This window comes from Porites lutea, chromosome 7 (assembly GCF_958299795.1).
Source record: "Porites lutea chromosome 7, jaPorLute2.1, whole genome shotgun sequence".
Lineage (NCBI taxonomy): Eukaryota > Metazoa > Cnidaria > Anthozoa > Scleractinia > Poritidae > Porites > Porites lutea.
The window spans coordinates 4,249,445-4,275,117 of NC_133207.1; the positions used below are offsets into that span (position 1 = coordinate 4,249,445).

Here is a 25,673-nt window from a genome sequence, read left to right on the forward strand (position 1 = left end):
CGAAAATTCTAGGTGACCTTTTAAGGGTAAAAATCCGTTAAAAATGGGCAATTATAGTTATTTTTAGATGTTCGAAAATCCAAGGAGAGGCAGGCAAGCAAAAAATTTACAACAAATGTTCCGAAAATTCTACATGTCAAATCGTCTTCCGAACAGATATTTTCCGAAAATTGTCGTTGGGTGCCCCTGCTATGTGGCCATACATCAACATGCACAGCGTTCATAGTTTTACACATCACTTTACTTGATCAAGCATTTTAATGCATTTTAAAACTTTTGTTAAAATATTTCAATTTGGTTGAAGATGACTTTGCTTACGTAGAAGTCTTTTAAAAGCCTTTCGAAACTCCTTGTTCCTAGCGCAGTAAATTAAAGGATTACAGACCGAGTTACAGAGCGCAAGTGATCTAAAGGCGTATTCCATTACGAATTTCATAGCGGGTGAACCTAAGAGAGGCATCATAAAAAGTCGAAATAGAAACAAAGGCACGAACGAAAGCAAGACCACTCCAATAACAATTCTCGTAGTGTTCAAAGCTTTCTTTTCCTTTAAAAATGTTTCTCTGGCTTCCGTGGAGATTTGTTGAGACGCGATTTTGAGCATCTGAGAACGAGCTTCTCGATAAACGGCAATCTGACAAAAGATCAGGATAGAAATACTAGCAACTATTAAGAGGACGCGAAAAACAGAGTTGAAGACATTGTTAAGCGAGAATATATAAGTCAGAACAGTCATCAAAGCAGCAACTGACCAAACAGTGACCGCGCTTGCGACCAAGCGACATTTCGTGATAATTTCAGGATATTTGTAAGGGTGCATAATCGCGAGGTAGCGTTCGATGCTTAGCAACCCTAGATGTTGAATAGAAGCAGTTACAGACGTTATAGTGACGGCTCCCTCCAGGAGGCACACGGAATAAGAATCCACCGAGCTTCCTCCAAGACGGCGTATTTGTTTTGCCACCGTCAGCGGCTGTCCAATGGCGCCAGTCATCAAATCGGTTCCAGCTAAAGAGGCTAGCAACATGTTGCAATTGGTTTTCAGCCGCAGAGATGTCTTGACGGCGATCATTACCAGGACATTTAAAAATATAGTACAAGCAGACATAAGCAGATTGATGAGAGATAAGAAGATAAGCGATACAGTCACTGGGGTGGTTAGATATGCTGGAAGCCAATCAGGCATACCATCGTAGACGTAACTGCAAACATCTAATTGCGATATCTGCTTGGAAGAGTTTGTCATCTTCAAAGGCCTCAAATTTCAAATTCTCGCCGTCCGCCGCAATAAAGACTTCATGTAGCGGTGTTGCGTTTTTAAAGACAACATTAATTAACAGAATAAAAATAAAGGATGCACTCTTCTACTTCTTAAAAGTGAAAGGAAGTTATTCTTTGTTTCAGTGTAGTCCCAAGGAAGTAAAACAAGTGTTTTTATGAAAGATCTTTTTTTTTAAAAGCTTATGTTATTGTCGATGGCACTTTTTTTTTGTTAAAGCTGTCACTGAAACAACAAAAAATTTTGATTTTAATTCTATAAATGTGTATTTGCACGAGTCTGTCACTGATTTGTTTGTCAATGCCCAGGATCAACCAAATTGTGCAAACTTTGCACGGAGAATTTTCGAACAAGTATGTTATTACGCATTATTACGGTAGTACATAAATTATTAACAAAAATACCAAAAAAATAAGAGTCCATTCAAAATTTGATAGACTAGTGCCACATTTAAAAACTAACTATAGTTGATGAGAAATTTGGAAAAGTGTTTCTTTTCTGCATATGCCTTAAGATGAACAGTATTTGCTCGTTATTTTTGTCAGGAAACTTCCGTAAACTGCTTCTTATGAGCCGCTCCCAGGTAAAGGCCCATCTACCTGTAACTAAAAATACATGCCATTATAAGCCCTCCCCCGCCCCCTCTTCCCAAATATAACCCCCTCTAAAAATATATTGCATCTTGAAGCTTATAAACCAGTAAATGCAAGACGTATTTTAATCAGTACTATTATAGCCTGTTTCGAAGTGCATTTTTTTATTTCGGTTGAAAGAGCCCCCTCGGATATAAGTCCCCTGGGATATAAGCCCCCTCGGATAGAAGCCCTTCCAAAACACCTTACAAAGATATATAAGCTCAGGGCTAATAAGCAGCTGCTTACAGTATACAACAAGAACCCATGTCACTGTCTTGTCTTCCTTAGACAAAACTGTCCCCCCCCCCCCCCCCTTTTGAAGAGTATCACGAATACCGTTTAGTGAGGCAAAGTAATATTAGCATAATAGTTGCCTGTAGTAATCTTTTCAATGGCTACATGTTAGTAAGTAAGGAGAAGCGCAAGCGACAGTTGAAAGCCATTAGTTCAAAAGGCTGAGTTTTCTCATTGTACCCTTTTTGTTTGCTAACTGAATACAAACCTAGAATTTCTACTGCCATTAAAATCGGTTGTCAAACTGTCAGACTATAGCGTGGAATGGCTGTCAGCAAGGTTGAATTGCGAACGATTATTTAGGAAGTTTTAGAATCGTGAAGCTTGCGTCAAAAATAAATATTAAATAGAAGTAATTTATGATAATAAAACACCTTCCTTTTTGCACAACAGTTGAAACCATTATGCAAACACTGTGGTTGTAATTGCATCGGAAATGATAACTGTGTTTGATCTGGATGCGGCCTAAATGAGAAAAAGAAACCGAGAAAATGTATCGGTCAAATCGTTCTTGTCTCAGGCTGGAAAGAATTTTATTAACACTGTACATAAACGTATATGTATTTCCATACTTCGGTCTTGCGAAAGTCGCGGAGTTTAATCATTTATCCTACAACAAAACTTATTTTGTTGAAGAGAAACTGTTAGTATTCACCTTTTATAACAAGTTGTTTTGTATGCACTTGGTTAATTAATTCCAAATAATATATCAAAATCAATACTAAGCTGCACGGTCTATTTCTCTTGATTGAATGTAAAAATATTTCTAATTTACTAAATGAAACGAGTTTAGAAAATTTTTTCCCCTTTACTTTCCAAAATAAGGGCCTGAGAAATTTTCAGCTCTCACCGGCTGCTTCGAAGTATCTTACTAAGTTGATTTTAGACTTTTGTATTCCCCAAAATAAACGTAATTCACTATTATTTGTCAAACTAAATCGAGTAATGAATGGCGGTTGCCCATTGGCAACCCAACCCCCTCCCCTTAAGTGCTCCTTGTAAAAATATTTCTTCCCAGTGGAAATATTATGTAGGGGTGTGAATCGTGAAGAAAAAGAACACGAAATTAAAAGATTTCAGTTAACAACTTCTTTGATACCCTTGATTTTGTTTAAAACAAAGAACTTGGATTTCAGTATTTTATTATCTCTTTAAATGTTAGCAAGTAAGGAGTACTGCACGAATGACAGTTTAAAGTTATTAGTTCAAGAGGTTGAGTTATTTTCTTGCCCCTTTTTTGACCCCTTCAAGAGACAGCCGGATTCCTTGCTGACTGATTTCCGCCGCCATTAAACCTACTGCCAAATAACACAATGTTCAATGGCCATTGCCGAAAAAGTGCTTCGAGAGCATATTGTTGGAGAAGAAGCTTTCAGTAATCAGTGACAACTTTTAAGAGAAAACCCAGAGAGCTTTGTCAGAACAAATTTATAGGAGTGTTTTGCAGCCGAACAATTTTATGTCATTTGCGGTAAATTTGGATTTAAAGGAAATTTTTCTCTCTGAACTACAAAAGACCGAGAAAATGTTATCTAAATGAACGTACAAACCTACCATTTTAATAAGAATGAGTCTTTTTGATTTTAACGCGGTCTTTTAATAACCATTCCTTTTATAAATCATTACATTAGAGCCGCCATATTGTTTTTCGTACCTTGGATCTGACCGATTGGAAAAGGCATTCTCTTGGAAATCTACAGCCCAACAAATTATGGATCTTCTTGCCTCTGAAGTTTTACAATTTATTTTCATGTACTGCCGGTTTACGTATTAGTTAATTACTTTTACAAATTATTTCCTTTTGGAAAAGATTTATGAAGTTTCCTTTTATCCGTTGTCCTTACACTCTTTCAAGCTGGTCCTATCTGGTTTGGCCTACGTAACAGTCTTTCAAAAGCCTTTCGGAACTCCCTGTTCCTAGCGCAGTAAATTAGAGGATTACAAACTGAGTTACAAAGCATAAGCGATCTACAGGCGTATTCCGACACCAATTTGGTAGCTGGTGAACTCAAGAGAGAGATAAACATAAATCGTTGTAATATGATAGGCAGAAATGAGAACAGAACAACTCCGATAATAACTGTCGTGGTGTTCATAGCTTTCTTTTCCTTTAAAAATACTTCTCTAGCCTCCTTAGAGACTTGTTGACTTTTTATTTTACGCATCTGAGCGCGAGTTTCTCGATACACAGCAATGTGGCAAAAGATCAGAATAGAGATACTGATTACAATTAACAAGGCGCGAAATGAGAAAGGGAAAATGTCTTTAACAGATAACACAACAGTCAAAGCTGCGAACGACCAAGCAAAAACCGCGCTTGAAATCAAGCGACGCTTGGTCATAATTTCGAGGTATTTGTAAGGATATGTTATGGTGACGTAGCGTTCGACGCTTAGTAGCATCAAATGTAGTATGGAAGCGGTGATAAAATATACACCGGTGATCCTTGAAATGTTATTTAGGAGACAAACTTTGTAGAAATGTGCCGAGTTTCCAGAAAGGCGATATATTTCTGCTGCAACAACAGGTGGCTGTGCCAGCGCGCCAGTCATTAGGTCGGTTCCAGCTAATGAGGCCAGCAAAATGTGGTAGTTGCTTTTTAGTCTTGGCGACGTTTTGACCGCAATCATAACCATGGCATTTAACACCATAGTACAAGGAGACACGATCAAATTGATGACGGATATGAAAATTATTGATGCAGTCACTAGGATGGTTAGATATGATGGCTGCCATTCAGGCATTCCATCGTGGACATACTGACTGCATGAAAAATCTGACTGCGATATCTGCTTGGAAGAGTTCATGCTCAAGGCCGTAAAATTTGAAAGTCTTGCCATCCACTGCAATATCGACTCGTGATGATCTTTGTTTTATACGGGTGAATGACGTACACTTCGACTACTTTTAAAGGTACTATGTCTATTAAGACCCATTAAGCGACCACCCTCTTTTAAGCTGCCAGTCATCAAAGTCCCGAGATAATTGTAGAAAAGAATGGGGAATTAAACGTCTATTAAAAGACCACCTCTATCAAGTGGCCGCGGCCATCTTTTGGCCGTCCCAACGAGAGTTAATTTATCCATTGTTCTCCTCTTTATTAAGTGATCATCAAGTGTTTGATACACGAGCAAAAGCCCCACACGGCCGGAGCTTATTTCCGGTTTCCGTAGCAAAGCAAGCCTAGGAGTATTGACTTCCCCCTGGACGGGATGCTAGTCCATTCCAGGGTTACTCCGCAGAAGTATGCCGCCGGTACACATTTATACACCTGGGTGAAGAGAGACAAAGTGGAGTAAAGTTCCTTGTCTAAGGAAACAACGCAACGGGCGAGGCTTTCAACCCCGAACCTCCAGATCCAGAGTTCGAGGTGTTAACCGCTCGGCTACACACGCCTCCAATATGATAAGGAAAATACAGTCCGAGACGAAAGTTAAAAACCGATTGTTGTCCAGTAATGCTGCTCCCGTCGTGCTTTTGTTACAAACATAAAGTGCAATGTTTGTGCTAAAGCCATTATGTTAATGTTTTACTAACTTATAACAAACCTCTACTGAGCGGCCAAGTCGCCATTTAGCAGTCACTTACAGGTACTCAAAGGGTGGCCACTTAACGAAAGTCCAACGTAATTCTTTCCAGTAAAGAAGAACAAATAGTTTTCTTACATATGTTGATGCTGATTGCACTTATTAATAACTGCTTTGAATTGTTGATCGAGTTGTCACTTAGTGAAACTTCTAAAACGTACTTTAATATATTTAGTTCATTTCCTCAGAAACCTATTTGGTCGAGTACCTCATAATTTTCCACAAGAACTTTTTGGCTCAGCCAAATCCGGAAAACCGTTTGGAACTGTCATTCAGGATGAAGAGCTTACCAAGATTGTTCCAGCCTTGAAAGGCAAAAGTTTATGACAATTTTTTACAATAGCGCGTAACGTTTTGACTAAAATGAGAAAATTGGTAGTTTGCTATGCAAAGATTTAATAGAGTGTGGCATTTAAAACTTAACAACGGTAATTAACTAACAAAATTGGCAAAATATTTCGTTGTTGTACAGTTTGCTAATTGATTACGGTTGGATTAAAGTTCCTGGATTTCGATATTGTGCAATTTTTCAACGACTAAAAGTTAGTAATAAATGCTAACCGAAATAACAATTGAAAAGCATTACCTCAAGAGGGTGATAGGTTATAATTTTCTTTTATGTGCTTGAATCCGTGCTGACCGATTCCCACAACAATAAATAGTCTAAACTTAATTGAAGATATGATAGTCACAGTGGTAATTGCAACTGAAAATTAACCCGAAAAATAGCAAGTAAGGAGTACTGCACAAATGACAATTTAAAGCCATTAGTTTAAGAGGTTGAGTTACTTTCATGCCTCCTTTTTGATCCCTTTAAGAGAAACTCACTGCCAAACAACACAATGTTCAAAGGCCATTGAAAAAGTGTCTTCGAGTTGGAGAAGAAGTTTTCAGTAATCAGTGACAACTTTTAAGAGCAAAACCCAGAGAGTTTTGTCATTACAAATTTGCAGGAGTGTTTTGCAGCCGTACAAATTTATGTTCTTCTCGGTAAATTTGGATTTAAAAAAAATTTTTCTCTCTGAACTACAAAACGGCACCGAGAAAATGTTGTTTAAATAAACGTATAAACCTACTATTTTAATATGAGTGAATCTCTTTGATTTTAACGCTGTCTTTTGGTAACCTTTTCTTTAAGAAATCATTACATTAGAGCTAACCTAGTTGAATCAAATTTCCCACGCGGCACGACCAATCAGAAGCCGCTAACTACCCAGATCTGGGTAGTGACGCGTCATCAGTATGCAATTTCTGCGCTCGTTTCTCAGGCGTCATTTGGCGTGGAGGCCAGTGATGGCGTTGCCAAATGTCGGCTGTTTTCTCAGGCTACGTTAGAGCCGCCATATTGTTTTACGTTCCTTAAATCTGACCATTTGGTCACCGTCGACTGCAACACCGACTCGTAATGTTATTCCTTGAACAAAGGCAAAATTATATAAAATAAACAGCCAAACTGATAGATATCATTTAACTTTGACCACTTTATTCTTGACCACTTCATTCTTTGTGTCATTAGATCAGTGGAGACCCATTGAAGTTAAACTAGTTTTCGATTGATACATGATAGTGATGCTGATTACACTTAAGTTTATTATCAAGGTTGTAACTTAAGAGACTTCTTAAACCTTTATAAACAATATTTATCACAAAATTTACTCCAAGAGCCTAAAGGGCTCATCTAGAGAGCTTAGGGATAATAAAGCATGGGAAGTTTTTCACCGTCCAAAACGTTTGTCAACGAAATTGGATGTGGAACACAAAGCGTTACTGATATGAAATCACTTTCTTCCCTTATTTGTACCAATGTATTTACTAAAAAGAAAAGAATGTGTACTGAATCATTGGGACAGAAACACAACAATAAACTATCGTAAAAAAAATTTTGATTTTGTAATGAATAAACAAAATAATAATCAATTTCGTCTCTGGAAACACTTTTTCATTGATTTTATCAAAACTAAAGAAAAATTTCATCTGCCCACGCGTCATGCCGCTGTCTCTCTAAAATTTCTCGCAACGATCAGGGGAAAACAAAACTAACTGTTTCCCTCGACACCTGACATTAAGCGTACACTTACACAAAGTTGGGATATAACGATCGACATCACAATCGTGGTATTTTTTTGGAAAAAGTCTTTCTATCAATAATTTCGCCATATTATAGTAACCTTGAAAAGTATTTCACTGGTTTCTCTTATTTCTTTTAAAGATTTGATCAAAATGGTTTTTTCTTTGGGTCTTTCTCTGGTTTTGCCTGGCTAGTATTCTTTTGAAAGCTTGTCGAAACTCTTTGTTTTTAGTGCTGTAAATTAGCGGATTACAAACTGCACAAGTGATTTAAAGGCGTACATCAAAACAAACTTCCAAGCGGGTGGACCTATCAGCAACTTCAAAACTGGTCGAATAATTATCATAGGCACAAACGAAAGAAAAACTACTCCATAACCATTGTTGTAGTGTTCAGGGCTTTCTTTTCCTTTAAAAACACTTCTCTGGCCTCGGTGGAGATTTGTTGAGTCGCGATTTTGAGAATCTGAGAACGAGCTTCTCGATAGACAGCAAAATGGCAGAAGATCAGGATAGAAATACTGGCTACCGTTATTACTCTGCGGAAATTTAAGATGAAGGCATTGTTAACAGTGTATACCGAAGTCAGAACAGTCAACAAAGTTGCCACAGCCCAAACAGTCACAACACTTGTAGTCAAGCGAAGCTCGGTGATTAGTTCCAGATACTTGAAAGGGTATGTTATCGCTAGATAGCGTTCGATGCTTAGCAGCGTTAAATGTTGAAGAGAAGCAATAACAGGAGTCACAGCAGTAATCGCAGAAACGTTTCTCAGAAAGCAAACTGAGTAAGAATTCACGGAACTTCCCTTGAGAAGGTTTATTTCTTCGGCTATCACCAATGGTTGCGATATGGCGCCTGTCAGCAAGTCGGTTCCAGCTAAAGACGCCAACAAAATGTGGTGATTGGTTTTCAGCCGTGGTGATGTTTTGACCGCAACTATTACAAGGATATTTAGAAGTATAGAACAGGGAGACACCAGCAGATTGATGACGGATAGGAAAATCAATGATGCAGTCACTGGGGTGGTAAGATATGCTGGCTTCCACTCGGGCATCCAATCTAACGCATTACTGCAAACATCTAACTGCGAAATCTGTTTGGAAGAGTTTCCGAAAGAGTTCATTCTCAAGGTCTTACAATTTCAAAGCGTTGCCGTCGGTCCACTGCGATAACAAAATAGGTTATCAGTCTGCTAGGCGAAATATAATAGTGTGATATTATAACTGACAGGTTATGCGAGAACACGAAATTAAAAGGTTTTGATTAAAAAGTTTGCGCTCTCTCCTTGATTCTGGTTAAAACAGAAGTACTTGGATTTCAGTCTTTCATTATCCTCTCGTGGCTAAATGTTAGTAAGTAAGGAATACTCAAATTAAAATTTAAAACAATTAGTTCAAGAGGTTGAGTTATTTTCATGCCCCCTTTTTGATTCCATGCTGCTGGCTGATTTCCACGGCCATTAAACTCAGCTGTAAACTCACTGCCAAACATGACGTGTTCAAAGATCATTGACGAGATGTTTACGAAAGTATTGTTGGTGAAAGAGCTCTCAGTAATAAGTGGCAGCTTTTAAAGCAAACGAACAAAGTCTTCGTCATTACAAATTTCTAGGAGAGTTTACCCATCAAATAAATTTATGCCATTTGCAGTTAATTTGGAAAGGAAGGAAATTTTGTTTCTCTTAATAATTATGAAAGACCGAGAAGAAGATATTCAAATAAACGATAAATCTTCTGTTTCAGTATTTCTTGTGGGTGTCGGTCCTTCTAAAAACGCAGTTTTTTGATAGACACGCTTAATGTTCGTTCAGAAACCGGAAGATGAAGCAAGCAATTTTTATTTACCTTTCAGTAGAGAAAAAGTCATTACACTAGAGCCGCCACATTGTTTTTCGTTTTTTAAATATGAACCTTTACAAAAGGCATTTCCTTGCATGCAAATGTATTTTTCCTTCAAGCGCACGGCGCAACAAATTAAATGAATGTTCCTGCCTCTGAAATTTTCCAATTTATTTTCATGTACTACAGGTTTACGTATTAGTTAATAACTTTTATAAATTATTTGCTTTCGAAGAAGGATTGATGAAGTATTTTTATCTGCCGTCCTTTCAAGTTGGTCCTATCTGACTTCGCCTACGTAATAGTCTTTTAAAAGCTTTTCGGAATTCCCTGTTACGGGTGCAGTAAATTAGAGGATTACAAGCAGAGTTACAAAGCATAAGCGATCTGCACGCGTATTCCTTAACCAATTTGGTAGCGGGTGAACTCAAGAGAGAGATAAAAAAACTTCGTAGTAACATCAAAGGTAGAAATGAGAACAGAACAACGCCAATAATGATTGTCGTGGTGTTCATAGCTTTCTTTTCCTTAAAAAATACTTCTCTGGCCTTCTTAGAGACTTGTTGACTTTTTATTTTACGCATCTGAGCTCGAGCTTCTCGATATACGGCAATCTGGCAAAAGACCAGAATAGAAATACTGGCTACCATCAAGAAGCCTCGAAATATGAAAGTGAAAAAACTGTTCACAGATAACCCAGCAGTCAAAGCGGCGAAGGACCAAGCGAGGATGGCGCTTGAAATTAAGCGACGCTTTGTGATGATTTCGGGGTATTGGTAAGGATATGTTATTGCGACGAAGCGTTCAACACTTAACAGTGCCAAATGTTGCATGGAGGCAGTGACAAATGTTACACCGGCGATCTCTGCAATATATCCAAGGAGGCGCAATTATTTCTTTGGTAGGAATCTAGTAAGTCTCCATTGAGGCGGTATAATTGTACCGCAACAACCAGTGGCTGTGCGAGTGCGCCAGTCATCAAGTCAGTCAAAGCTAAAGAAGCCAGCAAAATGTGGTAATTGCTTTCCATTCTTGCTGATGTTTTGACCGCAATCATTACTAAGGCATTTAAAAATATAGTACAAGGAGATACGAGCAGATTGACGACGGATAAGGAAATCATTGATGCAGTTACTGGGGTGGTTAGATATGCTGTCTTCCATTCGGGCATCCGGCCGTGATCGTTTAGGCAAGTGTCAAATTGCGACGTCTGTTTGGAAAAATTCATTTTCCAACTCACTTTAATTTAAAAAGACTCGGAGTATACTGTAATACGGATTTAGGGTGTCTTGTTGTTGATATTTTAGTCAATTATCAACGAATTGATAAATAGGACTAACAGGTGCGCACTTGGAAGACTTTTTTTCGGCGAAGTGAAATATGTTTCACACATGTATGACATGTGTATTAAAAGTGTGTGTGCTTTTTTTAAAATAGACGGATGGCAATTACACTTCACGTTTTTTTGAAGTTAACACTTAAATGCACTCTCGAAAGGAGCTGTGTCCGCCGGTAGAGTGGCGTTCGTCTAGCCAGTGGGGAGGCGTCATAGCAACGACGACGAATGACGGCAACGAGAACGTCAAAAAAAGCAACAGGTTCAACCTCGTTCCCAGGTTCTCTCTCCTACCCGTCGAGAGACCCTGGTTGGGTCTGGTCAGGTGTCTCTCAGAATCTGGGAGATTACAAACAAACGATTTGGGGGAGGGGTAGATAAGTGTGAGATTTGTCTCTGCAGAGCGTAGACAGGTCAGTGGAAAGTGCAGCCATGAAATAGTTCCCGGACTAGTCAAGACAAAACCTCGAACGCCCAAAATAATGGACAAATGCCTTTGACAGCGAAAGCGTAAGAAACTGCAGAATATTTGGATGTTAATCTATGGGGAATGTTTTCCTCTTCAAATATTGACACATGCGGAGGATATCGCGGATTCACCCCTTGTGCAGTCAAAAATAATTTAGGCAGTGGTATTCATACCGAAACGCACGGGATTTGAATTGCCGTTTCTATGTTGTGGAGGCCACATTACTAGAAAACAAATGTATGTGTTTTCAAGACTACGATTATGCGCTGCGAAAAGGACGTTGGCGTCTTCCGCTAGCGAGCACTCGAGCGGCTCGTATATCTTATCCACTCGGGATTTCCCGCGTTGAGTCTCGCAAAGAAAAGTTCTCAAAAGTTTTTGGCCATATAATAAATCCTTTATATTGACCAAAGTTTATTCGGTCAAGATGGCTGCACTTTTCGCATCAATTGGTTGCTTTACCATATAGCCTGCGTAGCAGGCGCTTGGAAGTAGTGTCTCGCTTGGAAGTAGTGTCCCGTTTTTTCTTGTGCCCACTACTTCCAAGCGCCTGCTATGCAGGCTACTTTACCCAGGAAATGGTTCAAAGTAGGCCAAATATATTCACACTTTTTCACTGATCCTAAATGGCTTCATTAATCCGTTTATGAATTGTACCTTTTAGATTGATAACCGAATAATGTATGTGCTATACTGAAGAAAAAGGGCAAGTGAATAATAAGGCTTTGTCTATGAAAATAGCACGATCTCGGTGAGCTATAACGGCCAGGAAAGAACTAATCATCGTAATTGGGTTTTGCACTAAGTTTAGGAAGCGGATTTGTTCGTTAAATTGTATTTGTTTTTGTTTTTTATGGTCGTGTTTGAGTCGTCCAAATAGATTGTCAAACGTAAGTGGGATCATTATTGAGAGGTTTGCTCAAGTGATAATTTTTAAAATTCAGTGAATTAGCCTCAAATTAGGCTTCACAAAAGACACAAAAGTTTCATGCATCTGTCCACTATTGAATGTTGCGTGACCTTGTTAATTATCACGTGACATTTAATATAATTTGTGGCTCCGCGGCTGTTTCAACATGTTCGTCTGTTGATTGTGCTTTGAAAATTTGGCCCAGAAGAGACTAACGAGCTGTCCGTCGAAGGTTTCAAAATGGCTTCAGCTTACTTCTGGATTCCAATTTTATCAGCCGCTGGAATTATAGCTATTTGCAATGTTATAATCAGCTTAGTGAAGAGCTATCGCCGAGCAAGACACCTAGCCGTGTTTCCCTCAGCACCAAGTGACTGGTTTACCGGGCATCGCAAACACGTAAGGCTTTTTATATTCTTCTCGATAGAGACTTATTGATATACAGCCGATGTTACAGTTTGTCTTTATTTTTACATTACTTTTTATGTAAATTTTAAAGACCGCGAGATTATTAGAGCAGCATTATGAATATGAAGTGACCGGCTGATATTCTAAAGCTTTAAACCGTTTATAATTATTAAAGTTAAAATTTTTCACGTCGGAGCCTTTCATGAACCGTCAGTCAACGGCACACGAATCGACTGAAGAGAAATTCAGGTTTGGAACAGTTTTTGTTCAGTTTATTTCAGTTGCCGATTGTCTCGTGATTACTGCTGTTTTCTTTCAACTGTGATTATATTTGGCATTCATTAATATGCGAAGTCACGCAAGTCACGCAAGAGAAGAAAAAAAATGTGAGAAAACACTCGTTTTAGGAGTCAGTGCTCCAGCTTGAACTCCTTGAGTCGCAAACTCTTCTTTCTCGGGTGTTCGTGACTCGAAGAGATGGCTGAAATTCAGGCTACCAGTGTTCTAGATACATAGACAATTCGATAAAGATTTAAAAAAGTGAGAGAAATAAAAATGGTTGCACTCCGTGTTTTCGAAAAACCAAAACGGAATCGTACCGTAGGTTACGACAAGATCACAAAACAAGCCCAGATCGCCCTAAAAACACAAGAAAACACAAAATGTAATGGCATAAGTTAGCTTATTTTATTTCTATTCTTCACAATAGGGCTAAGATGAACGGGAACTTTTTGTATTTTTAGTTTCCTAGTCTTCTCGGATAAAGATGAAAAACCGCCGAGGAGTGGATAAAAAGAAATTTATATTTGTATTTGTATTTTCTTGAGACATGCGTCTTGTGCATTCTTTATTTAAACGGCGGGAGAGCGTTTCCCTTACGTGACCAGCATATATGCAAATGCATTGGAACAAAAGAAAGCGTTTCAACGCCCATAGGAATAACTTGGTCTTGGTTAATCAATAGGGACCTTGATGATCTCACATCGGCGACCTCAATGAAAACCTATTGCTTGGAAGTCCCGATCCACCAAAATTCAAGTGGGTGGTTGCGACGAATCCTCCCTCCACCCTCTCTCTATTTTACTTGCCCCGCCACTTGCACAATGGTGGGGGTACGGTTTGAATTTGCTCTTACAACATTTTGAAACACTAACTTGGTTACATTTAGAAAACGTTACTCTTCAATCCCTTTTTTTGTTGTTTAGATAAAGAATCACGATGGGGCCTTGTTGAAGTTCCATGTGAGATGTGCTACGGAATTCAAAAAGTGCTACGTTGAATGGCGGAGTCCTACGGTGGGATTTCTAGTTCTTTGCCACCCAGACACTGTTAGGGTGGTCCAGAGTAGTAACGCTCCTAAAGCACCTACATACAATTTTGTAAAGCCTTTCATCGGTATGTACGGCATACTTTATTATTGGTAAAAATAATCCAGGAGGACACAATGTGTCTAATATGCCTTCTGTCTTCTTTAAAAATTGCCTCTAGAAGACGTTTAGTTAACTTAGCCTGTGTACAGAACCCCTCCCCTCAAAAAAAAAAATCGGGGAGAGAGAGTTTTTTTCTCAGAGGGGAGGAGAGCGTCTGTACACAGGCCAGTGTAAACATAGCCCAAGTAGTTGGACATGATCGTCAGGGGGAGTGTAGACCTAATTAGGACTGTTGTTGACAGTGACTCTTGTTTTGATAACCTGTGCGGTAGTCACTAGAGTCAACTTGCTTTGTCTATCCTAATTTTGTCTATCCTAATTTGGCCAATTGAGTCGCGATGATTTTGGTCGTCTTTCCGTTAAGTTCTGATGTTATTGGCTGTGAAAACCTTTGCTTTGAGTGGTTCATGATACAATTCCCATTGTGATGTCTATCGGTGTAGAGTTAGTCAAATTTCTCGGTTTTGTTCAGTGAGTTTATTGTTCTGTAAAGTCCCGGGGCTGCGTATACCCCGCCCCGAGGTCAAACTCCTTACCCTGTTTTATACCCTTTTTGACTGAAAAGGTACCCCTTTCTTAAAACTTCCTATTGGCAAATGGTACCCCTTTCACATACCTATAGCTTAGAACTTTGTATCCTTTGAAGTGCTGTAAATGCTCTCTCTTGAAGAAACCACAAAATTAGAACGTTTTTTGACTCTTTCACAGCCACAAAATGCATCTGTTAGCGTTTTGGGCTTTTTAAAGACTGAAATGACAGATTTTCCTGCCCTCTCACATACCTCAACAAGTAAAATCCTTATCCTTAACGTTCATTTTCCTGAGCCCTGAAAAAGGTACCCCTTTCGGGCGGAGCCTCCCCGTATAGGCCATTATAAGGAGTTCCCCCAGGACCTTGAGTTTGTAAATACGGCGTTTTATTTAGGGGATGCAAGAATCACAGTTTGGGTGTGCCCTACATTTTATTATCATATGACTCGTACGGCCCTGTCGCAATTTCGTTGGAAAACCGTATGAAAAAAGTCCGGTATGAGGGCCGTACGCGTCAAGTGATTGGGCCGGAAAAACGCGTACGGCCCTGCTAGAAAAGCGTGCTAATCGACGAGTCAGAAAAATTAAAAAACACAACGGTCATATGATAAGAATGCTTACTGACTGACTTAGGTCGGGCCGGACCAGAAAATATTTGGCTCTCGGGCAGGACTCACGCACCTCGCTGCACTAGGTCCGTACGTCCTGCAAATATCCCCCCCCCCCCAAACTCAGTCAGTAAGTACATATTATTGACCCTAATATGTACCTCTTCGGCGTCTTTCATTTTTTTTAAAGGAGATGGGCTGATTGCCTCCAATGGAGCAAAATGGTTCAGAATGAGACGCCTGCTGACTCCAGCGTTTTATTTTGAAATTCTTAAATCTTATGTGGGAGTTTTTCAAGAGTCCACGAATGTTCTCCTTGTAAGTACCCAAAGGTCTAATAATAATGATAGACCTTCTTCAAGATACCTGCCATCTTTATACGCGCTTGAGTAGAGATAGGATAAAAGTAATGTCACTTGGTATTTCAGGGGGCAAACGAGTGGTAGAATTTGCCAATACGAGTAATCGCAGTCGAGGTTTTTTTATTCTCTGAAAACAAGACGACGATTTTTATCTTCCAAAATCTACAGTTCAAGTTTCAAAACGATCTACGTCCGTATTGCTCGTTGTGAGGACATCAATTTACAATCGCTGTACTGCATCCACCATTTGCTTTTATTAGTCCTATTAGTACTTTATACATCAATTCAGAAGATTAAAGGAAGGCATGACCCATTGGCCCCGGCCTCAATTGCCTCAATAGTACAACTGTTGGAGACCGTGCTTTTAACAGTTTAGATCTTCTTATCTGCCCAGTCCAGTTTGCTGACTTTAAAAAACTCTGGTCCACCAAGCGGACTAAGACACTTGGATAATGGATCGAAAAACTGGGGATTAGGGTTAGGATTGGATAGGACTGCTACAGAAAGCTACGCTATTAGGAACAGCTAGGATTCTAAGGAGGGTGCTTGACTTCTAAGTACCGGGAGAGTGTTCCCAACGGACCCGTGGGCATTGGTTATGATTCGCTCCCTTGGGGTGTTTGTCGGTATGAGAACACAATAATAATGATACTACTACTACTACCACTACTACTACTACCACTACCACTACCACTACCACTACCACTACCACTACCACTACCACTACCACCACCACCACTACCACCACCACCACCACCACCACTACTACTACTACTACTACTACTACTACTACTACTACCACTACCACTACCACTACCACTACCACTACCACTACCACTACCACTACCACTACCACTACCACTACCACTACCACTACCACTACCACTACCGCTACCGCTACCGCTACTGCTACTGCTACTGCTACTGCTACTGCTACTGCTACTGCTACTGCTACTGCTACTGCTACTGCTACTGCTACTGCTACTACTACTACTACTACTACTACTACTACTAATAATAATAATAATAATAATAATAATAATCTGAGTTAGGCCACATCATAGGATTTCATTAAAAGGCTCACAAGCTAGAACCGTCCGCGAATTAACTGGCGTAGGGCACACCTCACTTGCCGGAATGAACAACTAGGCATTTTTATTGTCTTTTTAGGAGAAGTGGTCTTCACCGGTCAAAGGAGAGGTGGAATTGTTTCATCACACGAGTTTGATGACATTAGACTCCATCCTTAAGTGTGCCTTAAGTTACCATAGCAACTGTCAAACTGAAGAGTAAGTAACATGTATTGTCATTTACCTGGAAGTCACATGATTTCCAACATAAAACTGTTTCGTGCCAACAGTCTTAGAGCAAGAAACAATGCAAAATGTATGACGTCGAAATTAGTTATCTGTATTAACACCAAAGAAAATGTCTTATGAGAGCCCGAGAAAATAAATCTCAAATTCCTCAAAATGACACCTTACAGATGAAATTTTCAGCATTTTAGCTGTGTTTTCACGATTCTTGTGAAATTTGACATTCATTTTTTCGGGCTCCCATGAGAAATAGTCTTTGGTGTTATTACAGATAACTAATTACATTTTATATTTGCTGTCATCATTTCACGACAAAGACTTTTGCTCTCTACAGGAAAAAGAACTCCTACATAAGTGCAGTGTACGATGCAGTGGACGAATTTTTTATCAGAGTTATGTAAGTGAAGTTATTTTGATCTCGGGGAATACTCTCTTATGTAAGCCATAAAGGTATACGCAGCGCGTAAGGTAATGGTCTTTACTTTCTTGCGGTCATACGGTACGTTTACAATATGCCTGATGGATCTTGCGCCGGCTCGAAACCATACTGGATAGGGCTTCCGCTCTTACACTTAAGAACGGTGATTTCGACACAGTATCTGTGTGGTAACGAAGCTGCGCTGTCTTCATCTCGAAAGTCGAGTGTCACATATCGCATTATTTTATAGGCTTTGTGCCTCATTTTGACGCAGTCTGAACAGGTATTCGGACCGTAGCAAAAGTGAATAAATAGGAGCGGGGACTGGAATCTACTGAGACGGAAGTAAATGTTGAGGAGTGAGAACTGACATTTAGTTCACGATCGGTCAACCGCTCAGGCACGACGTTCGATGCGTGCAAACAGCTTGTTCCAAATCTGTACCTGGCGGGCGTTGCTGTTCATTCTATACCAGATACCTTTGGTGCTGACACGAACAGCTATCCAATATATCGTGAATATGACCCTTAAACGGTTCGTAGATTTGAACTTGCATAGTCCCTAGGCCTCATTATTATGCGCGGCCGATGCGTTTCGGGTCACGTGGTTCGAGATTCGTCTCGGATACGTCACCGAAATGCATTGACCGAGAGGGCCTGGAAAGACACCGTACGGGGACTAGGCAAGATTTGAACCATTAACTGATACAGTTACCGAATAAGAAGACCAAATATCTAGAAAAATTTGCAATTTCTTCATTCCTTCTTTCTAGGAAAAATAGGCCGACTTAAGATGGCAAACTACTCTTTCTATAATATAAAAACCTGATTAAAGGAAATAGCAAAACTTGCATCTTTCCAAAGGGGTTCGTCCATAGTTTGTGGCAAAAATTTTAAATTGCGTCATTGTTCCTTTAAAGCTAAAATAGGCCGAACTACAATGTTTGGTGAAGTCTCAGATATAAAACTAACCATTCTAGACTATAAAAAACTCAACTGAAGAAAATCGCAAATTCCGATTTTTGCAGAGTGGTTAGTCCATCGCTTTTGTAAAAATTGTAATAAGGTTTATGCATTCTTTCTTTTTAGCAAAAATAGGCCAAATAAAAGAGTTTGATGACGTTCTAGATAGAGAACTAGCCTTTCTAGACAATAAAAACATCGATTTAAAAAAGTCGCAAAATTTGCATTTTTTCAAAGGGGTTAGTCTACGGTTTTGGTCAAAAAATGTAAATTTCTTCATTTTTGTTGTAAACTGAAATAGCCCGAATTAAAATGTCTCTGGCGTTTTGGATATAAAACTAACCTTTCTAGACTATAAGAAACTCGATTTAACAAAATCGCCGAATTTGCATTTTTCCAAAGGGGTTAGTCTATGGTTTTGGTAAAAAAATGTAAATTTCTTCATTTTTGTTCTAAACTGAAATAGCCCGAATTAAAATATTTCTGACGTTTTGGATATAAAACTAACCTTTCTAGACTATAAGGAACTCGATTTAACAAAATCGCCAAATTTGCGTTTCTCCAAAGGTGTTAGTCCATGGTTTTTGTGAAAAAATTCTGTTTTCTTTATTCTTTCTTTTTAGACAAACTAGGCCAAATAAAAGTCTTGGTGACGTTCTAGATAGAGAACTACCCTTAAAAGACTAGAAAAACGGATCGATGTAAAAACGCGGAAAAATTTGCATTTTTCTAGAGGGGACAGTCCATGGTTTTCTTTATACTTTGTTTTAAGCCAAAATAGGAATACTAAAAGTTTTTAGCGACGTTTTAGATATAAAACTAAGCTTTCTAGACTAAAAAAACCTCGATTTAAGAAAATCGCTAAATTTGCATTTTTCCGAAGGGGTTCGTCAATGTTATTTGTAATAAAATTGTGAATTTTCTTTATTGTTTCTTTGTAGCCAAAGTGGGCCAAATAAAAGTGATTTCAGACATTTTAGATAGACGTCAAGAATTTCTAGACTTTAAAAACAGCGATTAAAAAAGCCGCAAGATTTCCATTTTCCCAAAGGGTTTCGTCCATGCTTTTTGTAAAAACTGTTAAATATGTTTTTTCTTTCTTTTTAGCCAAAATAGCACAAATGAAGTTTTTCGTGACGTTCTAGATAGAGAAATAGGCCTTCGAGACTATAAAAACATCGATTTAAAAAAGTCGCAAAAATTCCATTTTACCGAAGGGTCCCTGGGTTTGGTCAAATATTGTAAATTTCATCCGTTTTTCATTAAAACTAAAGTAGGCCGGAAAAAAATGTTTGTGACGTTTTGGAGATAAAACTAACCTTTGTTGTAGACTATAAACAACTCGATTTAAGAATACCTGTATCGCTAAATTTGCATTTCTCCAAAGGGGTTAGTCCATGGTTTTTTTCTAAAATTGAAATTTTTCTCGTTCTTTCTTTTTATTCAAAAAATGCCGAATAAAGGTGTTTGGTGACCTTCTAGATAGAAAGGATAGAAAGTAAGCCTTTGTGGACTATAAAAACATCGATTAACAAAAATTTCCAAAATTTGCATTATTTTAAAAGGGTTAGCCCAAGGTTTTTGTCAAAACTTGTGATCTTTCTCATTATTACTCTTCATTCAAAATCTGCCAAAAAACGTGTCTGGTGACGTTCTAGATAGATAAATAGCCTTTGTAGACCATAAAATCATCGATTTAAAAAAGTCGCAAAATTTGAATTTTTCCAAAGGGAAATTTTTTGTCAAGAATTGTGATTTTTCTCATTCTTTCCTTTTAGTCAAAATATGCCAAATAAAATTGTTTGGTGCCGTTCTATGCAGAGCAATAGGCTTTCTAGACCATAAACACATCGATTAGAAAAAGGCGCAAAATTTTCATTTTTTTGTCAAAAATTTTAATCTTCCTCATTCTTTCTTTTTATTCAAAATATGCCAAAAAGTGTTTAATGACGTTGTATACCGATAAATGGCCTTTCTCGACTATAAAAACATCTATTTGAAAAAGCCTCAAAATTTGAATTTTTCCAAAGGGGTTAATCCATGGTTTTTGTCTAAAACTGTAATTTTTCTCATTCTTTCTTTTTAGTCAAAATTAGGCCGAATAAAAGTGCTTTGTGCCGTTCTAGATAGAAAAATAGGCTTTCAAGACTACAAAAACATCGATTTAAAAAGTAGAAAATTTGAATTTTTGCAAAAGGGGTTAACCCATGGTTTTTGTCTAAAATTGTAATTTATCTCATTCTTTCCTTTTACACGAAATATGTCGCATAAAAGTGTTTGGTGATGTTCTAGCTAAAGGAATAGTCTTTCTAGACTGTGAAAACTCCGATTTGACAAAGTCGCAGAATTTGCTTTTCTTTAAAGGGGTTAGTCCATGGTTTTTGCCAACAATTGTAATCTTTCGCATTCTTTCTTTTCATTCAAAATATGCCAAATAATAAACCAATATTGGATGAGGTTGAGCATGATATCATGAATTAGTATATACTAAAACAGTGGATAGTGTTTTTCGAGCGCTCTGATTGGCTACCCAATCAGTGAATATCCTGCACTATTCACTGATTCACCTCCAGTTCCTCCGAGCGAGCAACGCCAAACTCGCGTAAGTTGCGAGCAAAATGCCTTCCCGGTTTTCTGCCGTAAACAAACAAACAAATTTCACAACTAATCAAGCAAGCTGTTTCCGAAATACACGAAGAAGGTGACGAAGTTCGGATTGGAAGTTTTAACAGGTAAAGCTTTGTCTTTTTGACACTAATTTATCGATAAAACTGGTGAAAAAGTTTTTGTTTACAAATGCAAATTAAGTTTAAGTCTTGCTTACTTTATTTAGTTGAGTTGTTCATAAATAAGCTTCAAACTAAATTTAATAATCTTTTTTTATAGAATGATTTTAAATACAGAAAGAATTCACAACTCCTTTTGAAGAAATTTCCCCGCAAGAGCTAAACAAATGCCTTGAAAAGTTTTAATTGTCGGCAAGAATAAAGCGACGGCCGCAGCCGCCCGGTCATTACGCGCCAAAATTGTAATCTTTGGCAACAGTATTTGAGTTAAAAATCATCATTTTTGTGCTCAATGATCTCACTGTTTTAGTATATACTAAAACAATTATTCACCTCAGTGTCGGTGGCTAGTCGTGGATATTTACCTCACTGCTTCGCAGTTCGGTAAATATCCAGGACTAGCCACCTCCACTTCGGTGAATAATTGTTATTTATCAAAACCGAGGTCTGTGTTATCTGCCGAAACCGAAGGCTGAGACAGATAATACAGACACGAAGTAGTAAAAATATGCCGAATAAAAGTGTTTGGTGCCGTTCTACAAAGAGAAAAAGGCTTTCGAGACGATAAAAACATCGATTAGAAAAAATCGCGAAATGTGCATTTTTCCAAAGGGGTTAGTCCATTCTTTTTGTCAAAAATTATAATCTTTCTCATTCTTTCTTTTTATTTAAAATATGCCAAATAAAACTGTTCAATGACGTTCTAGATAGATAAATAGCCTTTCTAGACTATAAAGACATCCACTTTAAAAAGTAGCAAAATTTGCATTTTTTTGAAGGGGTTAGTCCATGGTTTTTGTTGAAAATTGTAATTTTTCTCATTCTTTCTTTTCATTCAAAATATGCCAAATAAAAGTGTTTAATGACGTTCTAGGTAGATAAATAGCCGTTCTAAACTATAAAAACATCAATTTACAAAGTCAAAAAATTTGCATTTTTTAAAAGGGGTTAGTCCATGGTTTTTGTCAAAAAATGTAATTTTGGTCATTCTTTCTTTTTAGTAAAAATATACCGAATAAAAGTGTTTGGTGCCGTTCTACATAGGGAAAAAGGCTTTCTAGACGATAAAAACATCGACTAGAAAAAGACGCAAAATTTGCATTTTTCCAAAGGGGTTAGTCCATGGTTTTTGTCAAAAATTGTAATGGTTCTCATTTTTTTCTTTTCATTGAAAATATGCCAAATAAAACTGTTTATTGGCGTTCTAGATAGATAAATAGTCTCTCTAGACTATAAAACATCGATTTGAAAAAGTCGCAAAATGTGCATTTTTTTCAAGGGGTTAGTCCATGGTTTTTGTTAAAAATTGTACTTTTGGTTATTCTTTCTTTTTAGTGAAAATATGCCAAACAAAATTGTTTGGTGTCGTTTTACATATAGAAATAGGCTTTCTAGACCATAAAACATCGATTAAAAAAGTGCCAAAATTTGCATTTTTCCAAAGGGGTTAGTCTATGGTTTTTCTCAAACATTGTAATCTTTCTCATTTTTTCTTTTTATTCAACAAAAGGCGGAGAAAAGTGTTTAATGACGTTATAGGTAGATAAATAGCATTTGTAGACTATAAAAACATCGATTTGAAAAAGTCTCAAAATTTACATTTTTTTTAAAAGGAATAGTCCATGATACTTCTCAAAAATTTTGATTTTTCTCATCTTTTTTTTGAGTGAAAATGTGCCGAATAAACGTGTTTGGTGTCGTTCTACATAGATAAATTGGCTTTCTAGACAATAAGAACGTCGATTAGAAAGAGTCGCAAAATTTGTATTTTTTTTTAAAGGGGTTAGTCCATGGTTTTTCTCAAAAATTGTAATATTTTTTATTTTTTCTATTCGTTCAAAATATGACAAATAAAAGTGTTTAATGACGTTCTAGACAGATAAATAGCCTTTGTATGCTATAAAAAAATCGATTTGAAAAAGTCGCAAAATTTGCATTTTTTTTTCCATGGTTTTTGTCAAAAACTGTAATTTTTCTGACCTTTTCTTTTTAGTGAAAGTATCCCAAGGAAAAGTGTTTGGTCCCGTTCTACATAGAGAAATAAGCTTTTTAGACGATAAAAACATCGATTAGAAAAAAGTCGTAAATTTTGCATTTTTCCAAAGGGGTTAGTCCATGGTTTTTCTCAAAAATTATAATCTTTGTCATTCGATTTTTTTATTCAAGAAAAGGCGAAAAAAAGTGTTTTATGGCGTTGTAGATAGATAAACAGCCTTTGTAGACTATAAAAACATCGATTTGAAAAAATCACAAAATTTGCATTTTTTGAAAGGGGATAGTCCATTGTTTTTGTCAAAACTTTTAAGTAATCTCATCCTGTTTTTTAGAAAAATATGCCGAATAAGAGTGTTTGGTGTCGTTCTACATAGAGATATAGGCTTTCTAGACAATAAAAACATCGATTAGAAAAAGTCTCAAAATTTGAATTTTTTTTTGAAGGGGTTAGTCCATGGTTTTTCTAAAAAATTGTAATCTTTTCATTTTTTCTTTTCGTTCGACATACGCAAAATAAAAGTCTTTAATGACGTTCTAGATAGATAAATAGCCTTTGTAGACTATAAAAAGATCGATTTGAAAAAGTCGCAAAATGTGCATTTTTTAAAGGGGATAGTCCATGGTTTTTGTCAAAAATTTTAAGTTTTCTCCTTCTTTCTTTTTAGTAAAAATATGCCAAATAAAAGTGTTTTATGACGTTCTAGGTAGATAAACAGCCTTTTTATACTAAAAAAAACATCTTCTTGAAAAAGTCGCAAAATTTGCATTTTTTTAAGGGGGTAGTCCATAGTTTTCGTAAACAACTGTAATTTTTCTCACCTTTTCTTTTTACTGAAAATATCCCAAACAAAAGTGTTTGGTCCCGTGGTTTGGTTTTGGTTTTTTTTATTCAAGAAATGGCGAACAAAAGTGATTATGACGTTATAGATAGAGAAATAGCCTTTGTAGACTATAAAAGCATCGATTTCAAAAAGTCGAATAATTGACATTTTTCCAAAGGGGTTAACCCAAGGTTTGGGTCGAAAAATCGCAATTTTCTAACTTTTTTTTTTAGGCAATATAAGCAAGGAAAATGTCTTTTACGATATTCTAGAACAAAAAAAAGAAGTTTCTAGGCTATAAAAACAAGAAGTTCAAAAAGTCAAAAAACTGACATTTTTCCAAAGGGGTTAACCCATGGTTTTGGTCCAAAATTGGCCATTTTTCCAACTTTTTTTTTTCAGGCAATATTGGCCAGGAAAATGTTTTTTACGATATTCTAGAACAAAAAAATGTTTTTCTAGGATATAAAAAAAAAGTTTAAAAAGTCGAAAAATTGACATTTTTCCAAAAGGGATAACCCATGGTTTTGGTCCAAAAATGGCCATTTTTCCAACTTTTTTTTTTAGGCAATATAGGCAAACAAAATGTTTTTTACGATATTCTAGAACGAAAAGAGGCCTTTCTAGGCTATAAAAATAAGAAGTTCAAAAAGTCAAAAAATTGACATTTTTCCAAAGGGGTTAACCCATGGTTTTGGTCCAAAAATGACCATTTTTCCAACTTTTTTTTTTGAGGCAATATTGGCTAGGAAAAGGTTTTTTACGATATTCTAAAACGAAAAAACGTTTTTCTAAGATATAAAAACAAAGAAGTTCAAAAAGTCGAAAAATTGACATTTTTTCAAAGGTTTTTCAAATGTTTTTCATGGTTTTGGTCCAAAAATGGCCACTTTTCCAACTTTTTTTTTTTTAGGCACTATAAGCCAGGAAAATGTCTTTTAAGATATTCTAGAAGGAAAAAACGCTTTTCTAGGCTATAAAAACAAGGATGTCAAAAAGTCGAAAAATTGACATTTTCCCAAGGGGTTAACCCATGGTTTTGGTCCGAAAATGGCCATTTTTCCAACTTTTTTTTTAGGCAATATAGCCCAGGAAAATGTCTTTTACGATATTCTAGAACGAAAAGAGGCCTTTCTAGGCTATAAAAATAAGAAGTTCAAAAAGTCAAAAAATTGACATTTTTCCAAAGGGGTTAACCCATGGTTTTGGTCCAAAAATGACCATTTTTCCAACTTTTTTTTTTTTTGAGGCAATATTGGCTAGGAAAAGGTTTTTTACGATATTCTAAAACGAAAAAACGTTTTTCTAAGATATAAAAACAAAGAAGTTCAAAAAGTCGAAAAATTGACCTTTTTCCAAAGGGGTTAACCCATGGTTTTGGCCCAAAAATGATCATTTTTCCAACTTTTTTTTTTTTAGGCAATATAGGCCAGGAAAATGTCTTTTACGATATTCTAGAACGAAAAAACGCCTTTCTAGGCAATAAAAACAAGAAGTTCAAAAAGTCGGAAAATTGACATTTTTCCAAATGGGTCAACCCACGGTTTTGGTCCAAAAATGGCCACTTTTCCAACTTTTCTTTTTTTAGGCAATATAAGCCAGGAAAATGTTTTTTACG

At 37.1% G+C, this 25,673-nt stretch overlaps 2 protein-coding genes across 2 annotated transcripts in view; one reads left to right on the plus strand and one right to left on the minus strand.

Annotated features, from left to right (window-relative positions):
- Positions 1-289: 289 nt before the first annotated feature.
- LOC140943522 (beta-1 adrenergic receptor-like) lies at positions 290-1,296 on the minus strand. The gene has a single exon (XM_073392610.1). It carries the CDS (start codon positions 1,244-1,246, stop codon positions 290-292), a length of 957 nt encoding a protein of 318 aa, XP_073248711.1. The 5' UTR covers positions 1,247-1,296.
- Positions 1,297-12,576: 11,280 nt separating this feature from the next.
- LOC140942902 (cytochrome P450 4F4-like) overlaps positions 12,577-25,673 on the plus strand; it is a 31,715-nt gene continuing 18,618 nt past the window's right edge. The window contains exons 1-5 of the mRNA XM_073391920.1: positions 12,577-12,817; positions 14,032-14,221; positions 15,586-15,713; positions 16,928-17,046; positions 17,408-17,470. Coding sequence (XP_073248021.1) covers positions 12,659-12,817; positions 14,032-14,221; positions 15,586-15,713; positions 16,928-17,046; positions 17,408-17,470 — 659 coding nt within the window. The 5' untranslated portion in view covers positions 12,577-12,658. The remainder of the gene's footprint in view (positions 12,818-14,031; positions 14,222-15,585; positions 15,714-16,927; positions 17,047-17,407; positions 17,471-25,673) is intronic.